This window comes from Colias croceus, chromosome 2, assembly GCF_905220415.1.
Source record: "Colias croceus chromosome 2, ilColCroc2.1".
Classification (NCBI taxonomy): Eukaryota; Metazoa; Arthropoda; class Insecta; order Lepidoptera; family Pieridae; genus Colias; species Colias croceus.
The window spans coordinates 4,717,055-4,736,446 of record NC_059538.1 but is presented as its reverse complement, the minus strand read 5'-3'; the positions used below and the strand labels follow the sequence as shown (position 1 = coordinate 4,736,446).

General features: G+C 32.4%; 3 protein-coding genes across 4 annotated transcripts; 2 read left to right on the top strand and 1 right to left on the bottom strand.

Moving 5' to 3' along the window:
- Positions 1-792: 792 nt before the first annotated feature.
- Positions 793-7,150, top strand: LOC123699403. Its single transcript, XM_045646355.1, has 7 exons — positions 793-1,602; positions 1,957-2,130; positions 2,371-2,583; positions 3,171-3,410; positions 5,784-5,987; positions 6,183-6,300; positions 7,002-7,150. Exons 1-7 carry the CDS (start codon positions 994-996, stop codon positions 7,109-7,111), a joined length of 1,668 nt encoding a protein of 555 aa, XP_045502311.1. The 5' UTR covers positions 793-993; the 3' UTR covers positions 7,112-7,150.
- A 5,431-nt stretch (positions 7,151-12,581) lies between these two features.
- Positions 12,582-17,710, bottom strand: LOC123699667 (dnaJ homolog subfamily C member 5). 2 transcript variants are annotated; one of them, XM_045646674.1, is made up of 2 exons: positions 16,923-17,710; positions 12,582-14,485 (listed from the first exon to the last, which is right to left on the bottom strand). In XM_045646674.1, the coding sequence occupies exon 1, from the start codon at positions 17,543-17,545 to the stop codon at positions 16,934-16,936; it is 612 nt and encodes a 203-aa protein (XP_045502630.1). In that variant the 5' UTR covers positions 17,546-17,710; the 3' UTR covers positions 12,582-14,485; positions 16,923-16,933. The 2 variants fall into 2 exon arrangements, with proteins under 2 accessions (XP_045502630.1, XP_045502638.1); XM_045646682.1 differs by having other exon boundaries at positions 16,963-17,710.
- Positions 17,711-18,060: 350 nt separating this feature from the next.
- LOC123699681 (protein Mpv17) lies at positions 18,061-19,312 on the top strand. The gene is made up of 2 exons (XM_045646694.1): positions 18,061-18,483; positions 18,562-19,312. The coding sequence occupies exons 1-2, from the start codon at positions 18,274-18,276 to the stop codon at positions 18,916-18,918; spliced, it is 567 nt and encodes a 188-aa protein (XP_045502650.1). The 5' UTR covers positions 18,061-18,273; the 3' UTR covers positions 18,919-19,312.
- Positions 19,313-19,392: the final 80 nt, after the last annotated feature.

The window sequence follows — 19,392 nt, the reverse complement described above, 5'->3', positions numbered from 1 at the left end:
TATTCCTTTCATCATCAGTTAATCAATTAGCACTTTTTAATTTACTTTAAAAATAACGAAGATGCCTTGATATAAAAAAATAATTGATAAATAAAATTCATAAGTATATTACATAAGTTCAAATAATTTTTTTGGGCTGTATTTAATTATTTACATTACACTTATTAAAAATAAGCACAAGCACTCAATATAAAAGTATGCTTTACGTTTCTCAGACCATTAGAGATTTATTATTCGATACATTTTTGATAGATGGCATAAATTTTTAATTAAAGTTGATTGTAACTAGTTGATAGTAGGTTGTTTCAATAGACAGGTACGTAAATAAGTAATTGATTAGTAGTTTAATATCATAAAAATTATTTGACCTAATATGTATACTGAATAGCCCTTTATTTGCAGTTGCTGGGCTGGTGGCCTTGTCTTTAGACTATTCAGAAGAATTAAAAGCGGACCATCCATTCTTAGCTATTATTTATGTTAAAAAAACTACATTTGTCTGGAGTATAAATAAAAAACCAACCTATGAATATTCTCACAATAAGCTTCATATCAAACGAGAACGATGTATCTGCCTTTGTTAAGTCTTAATGAATAAGAATGGAAAATTGAAGGTAAAATTATAGTATGGTCATTTAATTTATTAATAACTAATTGGCCATGGCACATTAATTAGTAGTTCATGAGTATTGCGCGAAATTAAGGAGCCACTTAATATTGCGGAACCGAGTATATTTTCTACAGATGTGCATGGAAAATGTAACAGTTTGATAAGAGCTCGCGACTAGCGTCGTGGTGCACGTAATTTTAATACACATACAAGTTACTCTGACTTTCGTTGACCACTTTCCACCTTTAATTAAAAACAATCAGTGCGTGCATTAATATTCAAAAATTACATAAGACTTTATGTAATAAAAATTCAATAATATGTTCGGCAAGCGAAACAAATGAATTGTTACAAATATAGTCATTGATTGATTCCAAGCAAGCATGACTCGTAAAGCTTCGTTTGTATTTATTACCAATTTTATGATTCAACTGTGTGTGTTATCTGAGTTAATACCAAATTATCAGGTGCAAATCCCAGGATATACATTTCCAGGTTTAGTAACGCCTTTGAGTGCACACGGTCAAAATGGACCTAAACTTTGCTTATTAAATAATTTGTGGAATGGTTGTGAAAATAACTATCACACTTTACCTGTAGCTAAACACAAACTTAACGTGGGGTTCCAAAATTCCCGTCGCAGTTTTGAATCGCCTATAGAGAACCGAATAAAATCAACACAAGATAAAATGCATCAAAGAGTAGCGAATGATGATAATGGACTTCTGGGTCACCCTTTAAACACAGGAAATGAAAATATTAATCGACTTTCACAAGAGAAACATATAACTAAAGGGTTATATAGTGAACTCCGTTCAAAAAATGTTACACCAACTTTGAGACCTTATGATATGTTTAATAATAATAATATGAACACTGGGAATGCGTCATCCTTGGCGTACCGGACTAGGAGTGGGCATCCCTCAAGAAAAGTTTACGTTATAACAAAGTTTATTCATGCTTTGGATCATCTTCAACGAACGTTTTATGCCGTAAGTTTAAAATAAAAGTATCGAACGTAACTAATATACGTAGAATTTGCTGCTGATTGTTGAAAAGTTTATCATTTATCAAATTATATTATTGATATCTATATTTTATTTTTATATTATTTATATGCAAATTATATTATACATCGATTTACATACTTAGTTGGCCATAGCTTAGAATGCTATAAATTAGGTATTATAATTGAAACTTATATTTAACTAAGTATTTCTAAGAACATTTAAAAAATTGTGTTTCATGCTTGTCGCGGTTGAGTTATCGACCATATAATTATGACCTAAGTATATTTTATAAATAACAAAAGTAGGATAAATTATTATATATTTAAAATATTTTAGACAACATATGCAACACTTTCGTCAATAAGCCCGCCAGAGCGCAAAGTAAACGGGATCAGTTTCATGGTATCCAGTTTATTTCTCCAGATAGCATTGATAGCGCTGTCCACAGAAGTTGACCCTGCTACAAGAGCAGAAATTGATAAATGTACTGGATTTATTGCCACCGAACAGGTAGATATCAAAACTAACAACATACACATGTATATATAATTTAGATAATTGCTATGTCGAAGTATTCTTGAGATTTAGAAGAAGGTAACTACATATTCATTTCTAAATTTCGGAAAAGATATACATGTATAAAATTCTATTCAGTTTCTACGTAGGTACCTACTTTTTATACCTACTTAATATTTTCTACGAATCCGAATTGTTTTTTTTTTCAACAATACTAATAGAACTTAATTGTAGGAAAAGGTAGAGATGCTAAAAGATGTATTATCCTGGCTTCCTGTATCAGACGGTGATCTAAAGTTCCGCTACGCTACGAGATTAGTTCTGAAAAGTGATCTTAAAGTAAGCAGAAGATTCCTCGAAGGAGCTGCGTCTGCGCTGAGAATGAATATAAGTTATTTGAATAATAATGACACAGCTGAGCTTCTTACCCAGAAACTTAATCATATGGTAAATATCGTACATTTATCGTACACGTACGTAGTAGAATTTGAAAAGTTTGATAATCTAGCCGAGTGAAACATATTATGTATACGTACTTATATTATTTTAATACTTACAGGTTTCTTTCATACATTAGGCTAGAAAATCAATAAAATAAAAATATATGCGTACCTCTAGGAACAAGAACTTATACTTAGAAGTTAGAAGAGTGTGTGTAGGTGTACCTAGTAACTACGTGTGGGCTCTATATTGGCCCCAGAGTTAAAGTTCATAATACATATAAAGTTTTTAATTAGGTCATCTAATGATGTTGTGCCAATTATTAATATATCGTTCAGTGTAGATATGAGCTCAAACAACGATCCATTTGGATCCGATAATCTGTTACTAATTTTAAAACCCATTTTCCCCGCAGCTACGGGATGCACCATCATTAAAAATATTTTGGAATTAATATGATATACTTACTGCTAAAGTCCTCCGTATAATAGTACCTATTAATTTATCTTAAAAATAGAGTTCAATTGTTGTGCTATGTTTGGATTTTTAAAGGAATATTCAAAAGGTTGCGCTATGTTTATCATATTAAATAGGTAGAATGGGATTCCGGTGGTTCCATGCGCGATACATTCGACGAAGACGAGTTATCAGAAGGCATGTGCGGGGTGCTGCTATCCACGCTGTACGTGCGCGCGCGCTGGCGGGCTCCGCCCACTCTGCTCAACGGCACCGTGCGCTTTCGAGACACGGACAACGCGCCGTATCGGACCACGCACATGATACGGATCAATGACGTCATGCGATATGTTGACCTGCGCGAGTGGGATGCGGAGGTGAGTGCGTGGTCTGGTTTACAGCTGGCGTCGTGTCTGTTTTATATTGTTACGATGAATGTATGATAATATATTGTGTAATAATACCGTTTCTCGTAACCTCGTAACGTACCGACTTTTGTTGTACTTGTATATGTAAGTATATGTTTCATCGCAATAAGGGTGGTAGAACGCCCTGTAGTGGTAGGTGAACTTTTAATATAAGTATGTAGTTATGTTTGTAATAAAAAGTAAATGTTCATTCCATTTATTTACGAACAATGGACATAATAATTGAAAGGCCTTAGGATATATTATATATAATCACTTCTAACTAGGAGGTTTATTGAGATATAAAAAGTATAAGTATTAAGTAGGTTAATATAAATATAATTCAATTACCAATATTATTTTATCTTTCTGTGCTTTGAAATACCCTTTAATTCTTGTTCATTACACCCACTTTTCGCGAATGTACTTACGTCAATCATCTTACGTACTTAATCAAAACGTAGATATAGTTAACTTTAATATAAAATAATTCTCCGGCACGAACAATATACCTACATACCTACCTATTGACTAAAATAACTAAATCTTATATCTACCTAATAATATAATGCTAGGGAACTTTTATTCAACTCTGAATATAGATTTCCATATTCCCGAATTTATTACACACTCACTCAAACCAAACTAGGTGGAGATTCAGGTATTCAAAAAATGTCACATAAAAATACTTATGTCTAAATATAAATTGCAAGATTGAATAAACTATATTTATTTCGACATACTTTTGATCTGGTATTTATAATTTATTTAACTTAATACCTTTCAATCATCTTTTGGAATGTAGACACAAACTAATATAAAATATACGATAAAAGTTACAATAAATACAAAACTATTCAAAATGTTAGCAAATTGTAGCCAGTCGGCAGTAATGCGAGCTCTTTCGTCAATATTTGCATCACTTACGTTTTCTTCAGTCAGGATTTTTATATCGTTCGATTCACTTGGATCGAATTCTGTAAAAACTACATACTTCCCCGGGCCACTATTGACCAACCGATTCAGCGATACAATCCATGTAGGAGCTGGCACAACTCGTTTTCTTAAGGACATTAAAAGTAACGTTACAAATATTGATGATAAAGTAACTAACATAGAATCACGAACAAATAATAAAATTATCGGCGTATCCGAACTGTGCTTCGGGATATCGTATCCTATTTCTGTAAGAAACATGAAATGTCCAAAAAGACTAAAACATATTAGAAATAGTCGCGTGTAATCCTTAATGTCTAAGAACTGAGAAATAAGGGTGAGAAGAACGATTACCATAGAAGGAATGATCACGATCGCTGCAGGTCCACCGGCTTCTCTCTTCATCATAAATGTGTATTTCAACATTGGATAAGAACTATTCGGGCAGCACGTATAGACGCCTGGCAGAAATTCATTAGTAACGTTAAGAAGCTTCCAACCGGGGCCGTTTTGATAATCATCCAGTACTATCGGACGCGTCCTGTAAAATGTAAAGTTCACTTGTTGACCGGTGTGCATCCAAGAGCCAAAGTAAAAGCTGCAGTTTTGTATATCGTAGGGCCAACTGCGGAGAGAGGTGCGGCATATTCCTGAGTGCACCATGTGCGGCACACACGTTACTGTCCCGTCGCTGTCCAATAGACATGTAGTGTAAATTGAATCCGATTGATATAATGAAGCGTCTGCGTTGAAGAGTGCCATGCGGGGCGTCCAAATTTCATGACTTTCCACCTGGATCTCCTTTATGTCACCATAGTCGGAGGGCGTCCAGGTCAAAAATTCGTCTTTCCAAGACATAGCAACCCAACTATGAACATTGAACGTTTCTTCTAAAGCGTCAAAACTGATGTATTTCAATGCAAAACGGACTTTTACAGTAACAGTACTTTTGTGATCTTTCACTGGACGGTAGTTACTGTTATAGGCACACAGTACATCTTGATGTAATTTTGCCTCATCGTGGAGTTCCGGGGTACGACTGGGGTCACATTCAGCAACAATTAAACGAGGCGGATAGGACACCAACAAGATGACCAACAATGCACTGTATGTTGCCATTGTCTCTAACTAATTGAATATAAAATTGAAGCACGTTTCAATATGTATCGTTAGACATTTGATACAACAACCGCCCCCTTAGATAAATCGATATTTAATATGTAGTTTTTGATAAAATAAATTCTATGAATGACATGTAACTAGTTAACATAGTTCACAATGTTTAATATTATGTACGTATAAACCCTTATTTCAGTACATACTCTAAAATAAAGTAATTTTTAATCTATGCCATAATTGTTTCAGTATTGGCTATCTTTGATGAACATATTTAAATATTGTTTCCAGGCATTAGAAATAAATTATGCGACGCCCGGGCTCACATTTTTCTTGGTGGTCCCTCGAGACCGTTCGCTACGCAACGTGGCAGCTCACATGTCGGTCACCAGCGTTAAAAATATTTCAGATCGGATGAAGACGGTGCGGGTAGCAGCTACGTTGCCACTTTACACGCTCCGTATGACATTGCTTCTACCCTCCAAACTCCAAGCAGTAGGTATTGTTACAAAGGAACCGCTCACAGATACATTTTAACTTTTGATAAAATATCAATTAGCAAACAGGATAAAGTGTAACTGGTTGTTTTAAAAATGAACTGACGAGTTTTTTATGTGAATAAAATATAAGATTATCTCAAATACAGGTTTTCAATTAAATGTAAATATTAGTTATCTTATTGTATTTTAGATGGGTATAAATCGCCTCATAGATGCTAACAATACCTGTGATAGTTTGAAGCTTTCTCATGCAGTTCAACGCATCATGTTCTGGGCTGAAGCGGGTCGATACGCATTTAAGGATGACGGTAATTATCGGGGCTTCTTGTGGTGTAAGGGGGCTCTGTGTAAGGTTGCATTTGAAAGAATATTTATTAAATTGTATGTATCCTTACTAATATTTTAATTGCGAAAGTGTGTTTGTTTCTTTGTCTGTGACGTAATAACGGAGCGAGTCTATGAAATGGTTTTTAAATGAGGAGATAGTTCGGAGGGTAGATACTATTAGATAGTGACAAATGCTACTTTTCACCTCGGTGAAATTTCTCATTCATGCGAAGCCACGGGCGGAAAGCTAATATATATTATAAAGGACTATAATTTGTAACTGATTGATGTACCTACCTACCTACGATCATTGTAATGTGTATTTATGATATATTTTTTTCATAAAATTATAAAGAATGGTAATATAATTATCTGTTCACTTTGCTTTATGGTGAGGATAATATTGGTTTAGAGATGGAATAGTGAAGACATACAACTGTCTGTAAGCGGATACGCAATTCGCAAATATCTGTCATGTTCTATTGCTAGTTTCCTGTCCACGCTAATTTCGTTGAGTGATAGAGATGACATCTTTTAACCATAGTACATACTTACAATAAAATAACACTCCTCTGCTCTAGAAATAACACATTTATCATTCTATGGTATCAAAATGAAACTCTTGGTCCTTATGATGTAGTAATAGAAATTTATTATAATTTAAATCTAAATATATTTCCAGGGATTGAATGGGACGAAACACCGGAGCTTCGGATAATAGTCGACCGACCGTATTTGTTCTACGTCCGATGGCATAACATAACAATATTAAATGGAAACTTTGTTCTATGACTTAGTTAGGCACCTATTATTATAAAGTTATCAGAACTACCTATAGTGTATTTTTTAACACACTTTTTACAATTAGGTACCTATGTACATTTTCATTACATTGTACATTGTTTGTAGCGAATGCGCTGTGCGTGAAATCACTTCGATAAGAATAATATTATTTAATCGATACTTTCATTCAAACCATATTACTTTATAATTATGCTAAATATATTTTGAAAAAAAAAAATTAACATCACAGTCAAAAGAGAACACCGATAGAAATTAAATATTCAAGAGAATTCCATTCAACTATGGTTCATAGAGCTACATACTACTAGAGTTCATATATTATTTACATCCATGAGCCTGGCTATTAAATTTTTTGGTCAGTTTTAGTAGTACGAAAGTGTCATTGTAAAGGTCATTAAGAGGTCATTTCATAGAGGGACGAATATAATAATCATAGCTGAAAGACACATTTTATTGATTTACTCTAGGAAATAAAGTCCTTGTCCGAGCAGTCAGTGAGCAGTCGATAATTTAGGTGTTTACTATTTAGTTACTATTTATCGTGGAACTGAAAAATATGTAGGTAGGTAAAGTTAGTTAAGTACTTAAATTCTAGTAAAAAAACTTAAATTCTAAAGGGAACTATTTTGAAAAGGAAGATGTAATTTATTTTTTATTTTCGTCGTTTCAACGTCGGTTGAAAAAGAGCATAAATTAATATCTTATTCTATTGAAGTGTAATATTTTTTGTATTGATTTTATTAAGAACTTTCATGAAACCTTTGTTTCAGCTTTCTTTGTTAGGTATTTGTTTTAACTCAAAGCCAAATACCCAATCTTGCACACGGTTTAAAATTTCAATGGTCACTGAGTTAAAAATTATTTTCCTTGCCTAACTAATGTACCTCTAAAAGTGTAAATAAATTTATAACTAATAATTTTCAAATATGTATAAGAAAATACGCACTTTCTAAGCATTATCACTTTCATATGCCTATATTTTCTTATTTCTATAAAACCTTTTAAACTACCTACTGAACTGGTTTTGACGAAACTTACAGTTTACGAAAACACTATTGCACGCCTCTTAAGCGAAGCGTTGAGGTGGGTACTACTGTCACTTCGCGCAAAACATCTGATTTTTCAAACTTAAAATGTCTTTATGTATCATACATTGCACTTGTAAGATAATACATACACACACATATTAAGAAAAAACACTATTTTTAACATTCATGATATTTTTGATGTCATTTTTGTTATTTAAACTAGTTAAAAAACAGTTTAAAAAAGTTCTGTCTTGGACGTCCGTGTGTCTGTATGTGCGGAGGATTTTCTTGTTAACACGATAGCGACCGAAATACTTTACTAATCGAGTCTTTTTTTTTCTCTTACGCTTGAGTATGCTCAGGAATAGAACCCTTTCATTTTTCAGGGTCTGATTCGATGTGGTTTAATTGTTATTAACCTTTTAACCGCCCGACTTCAGAACAGTTGGCGTGTCCCTAGCGCCCGGCACAGTGAATCGAAAATTAAATACCTAAAAGAAAGAGGGATGTGCGATACTTAACATTGTGATGTCGATATTTCGTTTTAATAACGACATTTGCATTTGCGAGTGTGGTTAACTAACAACTACATCTCACCAAGCTAAGTTTGCACCTCGCGTCGTTTACGTCACACTGAGACTTAGGTAGGTACGGGCTGTAAAAAATGATTTGCTATGACTAAAAGTAAACAAATGTTTGTTAGATTTTACTTTGCATTTGTTGTTTTTAACATTATATTATACGGGTACATGCCGCATTCCAGCGAGGTGTAAACTTAGCTTAGTGGAGATATAGGTACCTACCTACTTGAATACTACTTAGGTACCTTACGAAATTATTCGACATTTTTCGCAAGTCAGTAAAACCAAGTGTTTAAAAATTTGAACGATTTATTAATTATTTTCATCGCCTTCTAGAATTCGTATTAACTCTTCAGTAGTCGTCATGATACATTTCTATCATGTACATTTATCGACATACGAACGTAAAACTTCATGCACAAGCACAACACTGATGGAAAATTCCAGAAATCGGCACTCGTTTATGACGTAAGAAGCGGTCGTCTTTATCCGTGTGCCTAGTGCGAGTTTTCATCGAGTACGAAACGTTACTATCGCGTTTGCGTCACAGCCGAATTAGTATGGGAAATCGAACAGCGCCCCTAGCGGACGTATGGGGAAGCTTTGATTCCCCATACAAATTTCGCTGTGACGCAGACGCGATAGTAACGTTTCGTACTCGATGAAAACTCGCACTAGGCACACCGACAGTAGCGCAGGGCGTACTAACAAAGTAAGTTTCGGAACATGTAGGCTAGGGATGGGAACCATCAATTGAATCGCTGACATTTCATATGTAAATTTACTTAATTTTAAAGGAATTAAATGAAATACTCACAAATATTTGTAAACAAATGTTTTATTAACAATTGCTGTATTTGTTTTAAAGTTAATTAGTCAGTATAAGGCCCGGCGCAGACGGCACACTTTTTGTGCGATCGAGTCTGCGGCGCACAAAAAGTCTGCATGACGCGCAAAAAGTCGGTCGCGGATTTTTCACAGACTCAACGCACACGACGCACATCTTCGATCATTTTGTCGGCAGAGCTGTAGGGACGTAGACGCTATGGAAATCGTGCAGAGATCGCGAAGTATTATTTTGTACATGAAGTACAGAAAAAGAAGAAGAAATAGAGAATTTTGGGTACATCCTATACTTTCGGAAAGATTACTGAAGGGACAGTTCCATACTAAACATTCGATTCTGAAACAACATCCGGCAATTTTTTTCAAATTTTATATATTATAGGAGCGGAATAAACACTGCAGCACACTTCTTCCCACATTTTTCTTTTTAAATGTCTATCATGGTATTCCGCCTTAGAAGTGTCATAAATTGCTGGTCTGTTTTGAATTTCTTGAATTAACTTATTTACATCGACCTCTGGCATGATAATAGATCGCGTGCGTACGTCCCTAGCAATTGCAGATTGCCGACTAAAGTGTGCGCCGTCTGCGTTAGCGCTTGTTGAAGCAAACGTTCTATTTTTTTCACAGACTTTTTGTGCGGAGCGGCGCGATGCGGCGCGGTGCGATCTGCCCGAATTACACGGATTTTTTGTGCGCCGGACTTTTTGCGCGTCGTGTGCGTTACTGCATATAATTTCATAGGTTCTATTTTGACAGACTAAAAAGTGCGTCACGGATAGTCTGTCGTCTGCGCACGGCCTAACGAGAAATATTTTGATTTATATTTATTTTTGTATCGAAAAATCTTGGCATATGTCCCGTCACTCATGTCGGATTTTGTCGTCATGGGCGTTGCACATCAATACAATTTTCTAAAAATAATGTTAGTAATTCATCTAACTTTGGACATTATTTTTAGGACTTCTAATTAAGAGACTAAAGTGTATTAAACTGTAAATGATTACTTAGTTAACTATTTGCCTAATATAAACATATTTTTGATAGAATGCAGCGTAATTAAATAAAAAAGCTGATTAAACGAGCACTCATATTTTGGTCGTAAATATACGACTCTGGCGAAATGGGCCCGAAAATATTTGTCGGATTAATCCGACGTCGGCGGTTAAAAGGTTATATAAACAAAAAAAAAAATATCGACTGTTCTCCATAATTTTAGTATATCTATATATATTCTTTATTTTTTTTTATATTTATAGTGTACTCAAAATTCACCATTATAAACTCGATTCTTTATACTATAAGCCAAGGTTTAAAAAAATAAGTTGGTAGTCAGTCCCTTAAACCTGCGCAGTTTCACATCTAGGTGGGGCCACAAGAAAAATAGCTCAATTATTACGGTACCGCTTTCTTTACTTTTCCAACTGTTTTATTTTATTTCTTTTTTATATTTATAGTGTACTCTTTATAAATAATCAATTTTATTGTAAAGGATGAGATTATGAGGCGTGCACTTTTGGATTTTCCAAACTATTTGTATCTATTCGAGTAAAATCGGATAAAATTATATTTTCTTATTTAGTTGCACCCTACTTAACTACCGTCTTATGTGAATAATATTCACTGTAAATAGGTAAGTTGGTTAGAAATATTCCATAAATTATTCCGATCGTGAAAAACTTAAAAAGTCATCTTTTTGCGTCTTTACATCTTTGACATTGAAACCTGTTTTTTTTTTATAAACAAAAAGTTATATCTGAACGTGGGATTCGTAGCAATTTTATTAGCTATGTAAGTAATTATTTCCTCACATTAAATTATTATTTTTGTCAAAAATTAAATGCAAATTCATTTTAGACTAACTATGTATTTACGTACCTAGCTAATGAGATTAATATGTGTTTTTAAGACAACAATATTGCAACGTCTCCTCTCGTCAAGGTTTTATATTAAGGGGGCATTGCGCCTCTCCATGGACCTTGTGCGTATTGATCTATTGTCAGCGGAATACCAACTTGGCTTGCGTGATGCTTGTAAACTACGTGCCAAATAGGTTAATAACCACCATACTTACGTACTTAAAATCAGACTCTACCCTTATAATTCTGACAGTCGTCAATGTCATCAATTTAATGCATTGTTATTTATGAGTAACTTGCTGTGGTCTTAGTTATTAAACACTCAAGGAAGCAATAAATTTAAATTGTCCAACATTTTCGTTTCTCTTTTCATTATGCAATTACTAGAATAATGATTATTATTAAGTCCTTTTTTCTTCTTTCTCCGTTGTTAAATAGGTACTCTAGGTATATACTAAACATACATTTCAGAAATTAGACGGTTCAATTAATTTAAATTTTATACTAGTCCTTCACACTTCCAAATTTTTATAATGGCACATAAACATATTTTGTTACCCACCTATATCTTACAACCTATGTAGAACGCTGATACACTGATAATATTTTTTGAACTTTCTTGAATCTTGATACGTAAGTAGCTGATGATACCTTTTTAGAACATTTCATTTCATATTTACATTATACCGTTCTTTTATTTATCGTTCAAATATAAAGACAATCAATAAATATACCCTTCATTGATTTCTCCATAAATAATTAGTTTTCTTATGCGTGACGATAAATTTATACCGTCGCATTTAGACTCACTCATTCGTAACATAGTTTCTTAAGTTTTATATATTACTAGCTTTCCGCCCGCGGCTTCGCCCGCGTTTTCAAAGAAAAACCCGCAATGTTCCTGTTCCCGTGGGATTTTTGGGATAAAACCTATCCTTAAAAAGTTAAAATCCTTTCTTAGGGGACGCCTACGTTATGACATCTACCTGCATGCCAAATTTCAGCCCGATACGTCCAGTAGTTTGGGCTGTGCGTTGATAGATCACTATATCAGTCACCTTTGAGTTTTATATATATATATAGATAGATTTCTGAATAGATTCTTTCGGGCATAATATTGTAACGTACACGAATAAAAGTATTATTCGATTTTGAAATTATTTATTCATAACAATTTACATTCTGACGATACATACTTCGCCTACAAATAGCACAAGCAGGTGACAAGTACCGGTTTGGAAACAGGTTTACGTTACATTTCTTAGTTTTTGTTACATATAGGAAATAGGATCAAAATGTAGGTGGGAATATATTTTAAATAGCCAAAAGTGAAACTGGATAAATTGGATTAAAAATACATTATAATACATACACTATAGGCCTAGCAAAACTGGGTAGGTTAAATGATTCAGTTTTCTTAGTCCCCAATATGTAAAACAATAACACCAAATACATAAACAACTGATTTTTGTATAGGTACATATACATATAAGATGATATCTTTGAAACAGGTAAATATTTTAACAATGACACAACAACCGTGAATTTTAATTAACATTTAACGATTTAGCTAATTTCTAATAGTATGCCGGTCACAAGGCCTGTCAGGCCTGTTTCGATTGGGGTCTATTTTAAATATTTTGATTGTGTCCGTTTATATTGTTTTAAATCTTTATTATCCTATCTATCATTTTACCAATAAATAAGGAATACAATATTCCAAGTAAGTATACAATCTATGCTTCAGAACGTAGCATATTCGTTGCAAAAGTAGAAGTAGGTACATACCTATCTACATATTATTACCAAAGCGTCATACTTAAAGCATTCGATACGATTCAAAAACACCAAATATATATTGAAAGTACACTTTACATCCTATCTACGCCAACATTTTCTACGTACTAGGTAACATATTATCTTAAAATTCAAGCCTAGAGATGCAAATATCATATTTTATACAATTATTATCATAAGTAGAATAGGTATACGAAACGTTATACTCGTGCTTCATTTTAATGCCCACAAGATTCAAGAAATAAGGAGTCTACATTCTATTGTATTACTGATCTATCCACCTTCATACTGCAAGTTATGAAATGAAATTAACATTAATTGAATTTTTCAATTTAAAAATGGTATTATATAAATGAGAAATAAATAAGATTTAATGTACCTATTACTTATTTAGTAGATAATGGACGTATCACGTAATAATGGTTATGGAAATCCGAAAATAAAATATATTCCGGGTTATATTTGGGCAAACAAATCAACGTCTTGCCGCTCCAGCGACAGCGACAATGCCAAGTATGCGTAAATTCCGTTATGGAACTGTTATTATGCCAATTTAAGCTAATTTTATCGAAGCCAATCTATTTTAAGAAAAGTTCCAAATCTTTAATATAATAGGTACATACCTATGTACCTAAAAATGTTATCAGGTAATTTTTCCTGGTTTACAACAAAACCGAATCAATTTTACAAAGCGACGAAATAATATAAATAATAACTGTGAAATATCAAATAAAAAAAAAATCAGGTTTTTCGAGTCCATAATGATGGAATGTCCATAATATGAATGGCTATGATGGCTATGATTAAAATGTTTATTGTGACGTATGTAGTTGTAATGTTATCCATGTGTTATCCACTAATTATGTTCTGGGAAATATATATACCAAAATGATGTAACGAAAGTGAAATAATTAATGTTTACATTATATTTTGAACAACCTTTTTATATAAATTGTGTAGTTGAACAATTTCTATAGTCAGTGCTTAGTCAGTGATGTTTCATAAGTTTATGTTTACATATAATAATAACAATAAACAGTTCATTCAACAAAATGTAATTTTAATAATAAATAATGAAATTAAAATAAAAAATACAAAAAATACTGTATTTAGAAATAAAAATTACATAAAAAAACTAAGTTAAGGCTTACATAAGTTGCAATTGTGGTGGTAATAGTCAGTTCCTCTTTCTCTTACATTTTACTTTAGACTAGGTGAAAACACTTCAAGTGTATTTTGGAATACTGCTTCCTGTAAATCAAAAATAAGAATTGATTATTTTATAACATAATCTTTGGTCGGAAAATAGAAAAACTAAAAGAAATGGAATAATAGATGATATTTAGTATGCAGATATTTATTAGATCGAAAGTTATCAAGTGTAGTTACAGTTTAACAATAATATAACTTGACACTTTTGTCCTCTATACATACTCGATGACTAGTTTCAGTACCATCTTCAAAGTGGACAATTAAAAAAGATTGTGACAGTCTTAAATTACAGCATTACCGAGTATAAATGATTGTTTAACGTTGATTTGTAAATTTTAAATTTGAATAATGTGAAAAATAGACAGTCTCTCCGTTGCAATAATTATCCAAGTATATTCTATCAGATGTAACATGTTTCTAATTGCACGTTAGGAATATAAAACTCAGGAAAAGTAAAATTAGTTTTAAATAACTTTCTAATTATCCACTTTTCAGACGATAGTAACATAAAATACATGTAGTAATTATCCAACTTGCTTGTTTGTCAATACATCTTTGTTACAATAATCTAATTTAGAGAATGTAACAAAAATTATATATTTATTATTTATATTGAGGTCTTATCATTAGGCTAGCCGAAATAACTAAGAGTTTAAGAAAATTATATTTAACTACCTAGCATTTAATATTAACAAATGTATTTATTAAAAGATTTTATTTATACTATAACATTGTATCATAATAATTATGTATTTTGCAATGACAAATGATTATACTCCACTATTTGTAAAATATATAGCCTTATAATGGCTATGATCATGACTGTTCAAATAAATATAATTTATTAGTTTGTATACTAGGGTGAAAGCACTACAAATGTTCACTCTTTGTGGATTTCCTTAAATAGTTTGAGAAAACTTCAAATGTTTGGTATTTTCACTTTAAAGTGCATGTTATATTGATAAAGTTACATCAAGTATATTATGTTACTTTTTGTATCTACCACCAAATAGTAAACTAGCCTAAACGGATCTTAAATATATATATAAAAACATGCAACACAAATACTAACTGTTACAACAAGTCATTTTTTGTTAACACTTTTATCAAAAGTAGTTTGGACGACAACATGTCAATTAAAAAAAAAATTACGAAGTGAGATATTATCACCTTCTTAGAAGAAGCTGCATGGTGTTTTACATTATAAAGGTTCAAAAAGAGAGAAGAAAAATACTTTAAGACCTAGATTATAAAATTTTAAAATTTATTTGGAACAACACTGCTTAGGCAAATATAAATGATTCTTTAATGAAGTCACGAATATAATATGTTATTCTTAAAATAAGATAAATCACATGAATTACACTTAATAAAAACATGCTTGCTGTGATAATTTTCTTATTTAAGAATCACTTGATCGAATCTTAACTCGGAGATACTAAAATAAAAGAAAATTTTATACACAGCAACATACTACTGTTTTGTTGTGCTAGTGAAGTTCTTATTATTCACTAGAATAATATTTAAATACATCTTCTTGATGCAACAAATATATCAACAAAGTTTACATATATCTATTCAGCATTGGACCTATATATGCAAGAGTTATTTAATGTAATTTTAATGTACACTAAATGTTGGAATGTTAACTACTATGGCATTTAAGATCCCACAAAAAACTTCAAAGCGTTCATTATGAAATGGCATATATTGTGTTTACATTATATAATACTTGTAATGAAATAAAAACCTGGTGGTACTAAATTTATATAATATAAATTATTAATAATTACATATTTAATGAACTCCCACCTCTTTATTTTTAAGACAAGAATTAACATTACTCTTTTAAAAACAATGTAATGACTTAACAAGGAAATGTAGTGGTATACAATATGTTGATTGTTGATAGTGAAGTTAAATTCCTAACAATATCATAATCCATAGATTAGATAACAACATTTTGGGATCCATATTTTCTTGAGTTAATAGTCACATGGGTATTTGTTTTGAATATAATTAAGCTAGATCTGGTCAAGGCTAATACAAAAGTAAATACTAAATATAACTGTGGCGTCCTAATATCTTACAAAAAGCAAATGGTGAAGCAGCAAATATCTAAAATACTTAAATAACTTACATGCAGTAGTCTTGATCCTCATTTTAATCTATTTTTGTAACCTCTGTTTGTTACTTTGCAGAATATTTAATAATTTATTTAAGTATCACAATTAATATTTGGAAAAATAATAATAATGTTGATGTGAATATTCTTATAATAATTGATAGAAAGGATAACAAACTGAATTGAACATGGTGAACTTTATAACTTACTTTTTACGGTACCGGTACTTTTTTTTTAATTAAGAGTCATTGGAGAGTACTGCCATATAATGCATCAATAAATTACTCAAGACTACTGCAAATTGGACATTTAGACTTTTAAAATTAGCAATGATGATTCAAATATAATTACTTCGAAAATAGTTATTGTGAAATTCCGTAATTCACCCCACCTGTGTTGAGGCCGGTATTTTCTGACACGCCAGGAGCAGGGGGTGCGGGCATCGCAATCGGTGGCGCTTGCTCGCCACTGGGACGCCCTTCTCCGCCGGGTTGCATTGTTACCGGCTGCACACCGTCTGAGTCATCGCGCTCCAACGTATGATAGTCACCGGACTCTTCTGGTGGGCGCGGTTTACATTTTCCGCAGCAGCAATTAAAGCAGCAACATAAGCAGCAGCAGAAGTAACATCCGGTCAATATTCCACATACAACAAACAATGCTTTGCACCAAGTGCTTGTAACGACAAAATAGGCGTTGACGTTTTCCTCTCCAAATTGTTCTGCGATGTAAAGGCCGAGAGAGCCGTAGTTGTCATAAATATTTCGTTTGGTAGCATCGCTCAGGATTGTGTGAGCACGATTTACCTCTTTAAATTTGTCTGCTGCTTCTGGGTTGTTCGGATTTTTATCTGGGTGATATTTTAAAGCTAATTTACGATAACTTTTCTTGACATCATCAGCCGTTGCGGTTTTGGGTACTTGTAATATTTGATAGAGACTATCGCCAGCAGTCGATAACTTTCTTTTATCCATTGTAAAATTATGTTAATGGAGAGGGACAATTTACTGCTAAACTTAATTAATTATCACACCACAGGCACAATCATTAGACCAATCTTTAATCTATTTCATAGAATGTAGGTACCTATCAGTTTTTCGCATTCGCCATTCACACACTACCTAGCATCCACAGATTATGAATGCAACTTTAACCAGGGGATTATTGTCTATGCCGTTTTCGCAGATATTTACTCTGTGAAGTAAAGACAAAGGAATAAATTAGTATAAACTGCTAGGCTAATAAGCACCATGCTCAAAATACCGCTTATATTGCAGATGCAATTTTGGTATTTTAGTCTTTAGATCGGCATTTTTGGTTGACGCTATTCCGAATACAGTGGACGCACCCTCTTGTCTGCTCCGATTCCGATCCAGTGGATGCGCAGCTTTATCAAATGAAAAAAAAAAAACTCAAGTCAGTAGTGTCATAATATTACCTATGTCAATGTCGTATCATTTATAAAATTCAAACTTCAAAGTCATACGAAACACAGATACGAAAATCGAAATGTCGCGATTGATAGCGTTTTAATTTTTATCAATGAGGTATTTTGAACTTTGAAGTTCAATAAAAAGCAAGTTGTGATTTTTCATTGTTAATTATTGCGATTTAAAAAAATGTTAAATTAAAAGCGAATATCACTGTGTACATTGCACTAAAAAATAAATTATTAAAATATGTTAGATAACCTATAGGAACAATGCATGTATCCATAATGAAAGTTCGTGGAATATTTCAGTTTTATCAAAAACTTTTAAATCGTAGACCTTATTTAGTTCAGGCTGTACAAACTGGAACTTTGATGGGAGCAGGAGACATGATATCGCAAACTTTAATTGAGAAAAAACCTATAAAGGAATTTGATTACAGCAGAACATTAAAGTTTTCTTCGATCGGTTTCTGTTTTGGTGTAAGTAAAAAAAATTACTTGGTGTTAAACAATTTTTACTTCATAGAATTGTTTCTGATATTTTTTTTTTATTTCCAGGGTCCTGCTTTAAGAGTATGGTATGGTCTTTTGAACCGTCATGTTGGTTCTAGTGGTAAAACAGTGGCTATGAAAAAAGTTTTTGTAGACCAAGTAGTGTTTGCACCAACTTTTTTATTCTCATTGCTTGTGGCGCTTGGAATGTTACAAGGAAAGAAGTGGGATGCTATCCAGCAAGATGTTAATGCAAATTATTTTGATATATTAAAAACCAATTATTACATTTGGCCCTGGGTACAAGTGGTAAACTTTTACTATGTACCTCTGCAGTATCAAGTACTAGTCGTACAATCAGTTGCCCTATTTTGGAATACATATCTGTCTTACAAGACAAATAGAAAGAGGTTAATAGAATAAAAAATATATGATTATGTAAGCTCGGATAAAGCCGAAACCTATAAATTGCAATCAAATAAGTTTAAACAGCTTTAAATGTTTTATCTTTATAAAAACAAATGCAGAGATTATTAAGTTGTTTAAGTGTTACATGGACGCTTGGAATATAGTATTAAATATGTAGCTATTAAGCTATGTAGTTCAAACCATGCTTTGTTTTTGTGATAATATTGTGATGTAGAAACATTAAGTATTTGATTTGCCAAGTTCACTTAAAGATTTCAATTTGGAGGCAAATCAAACATTCTGTTTTCTATTATGTAATTAATAAGTATGTTGAGTTGTGATGAATAGTGAGTAGTATTATTTTATAAAAATTAATTACTGTAATAAATTTTCTTACTGTTTGAATAAATGATGATTTTTTTATTATGAAAATTTATTTATTTTATTATGATAATGAATCAAAAATACTTTTATAATTCATGCGAACGC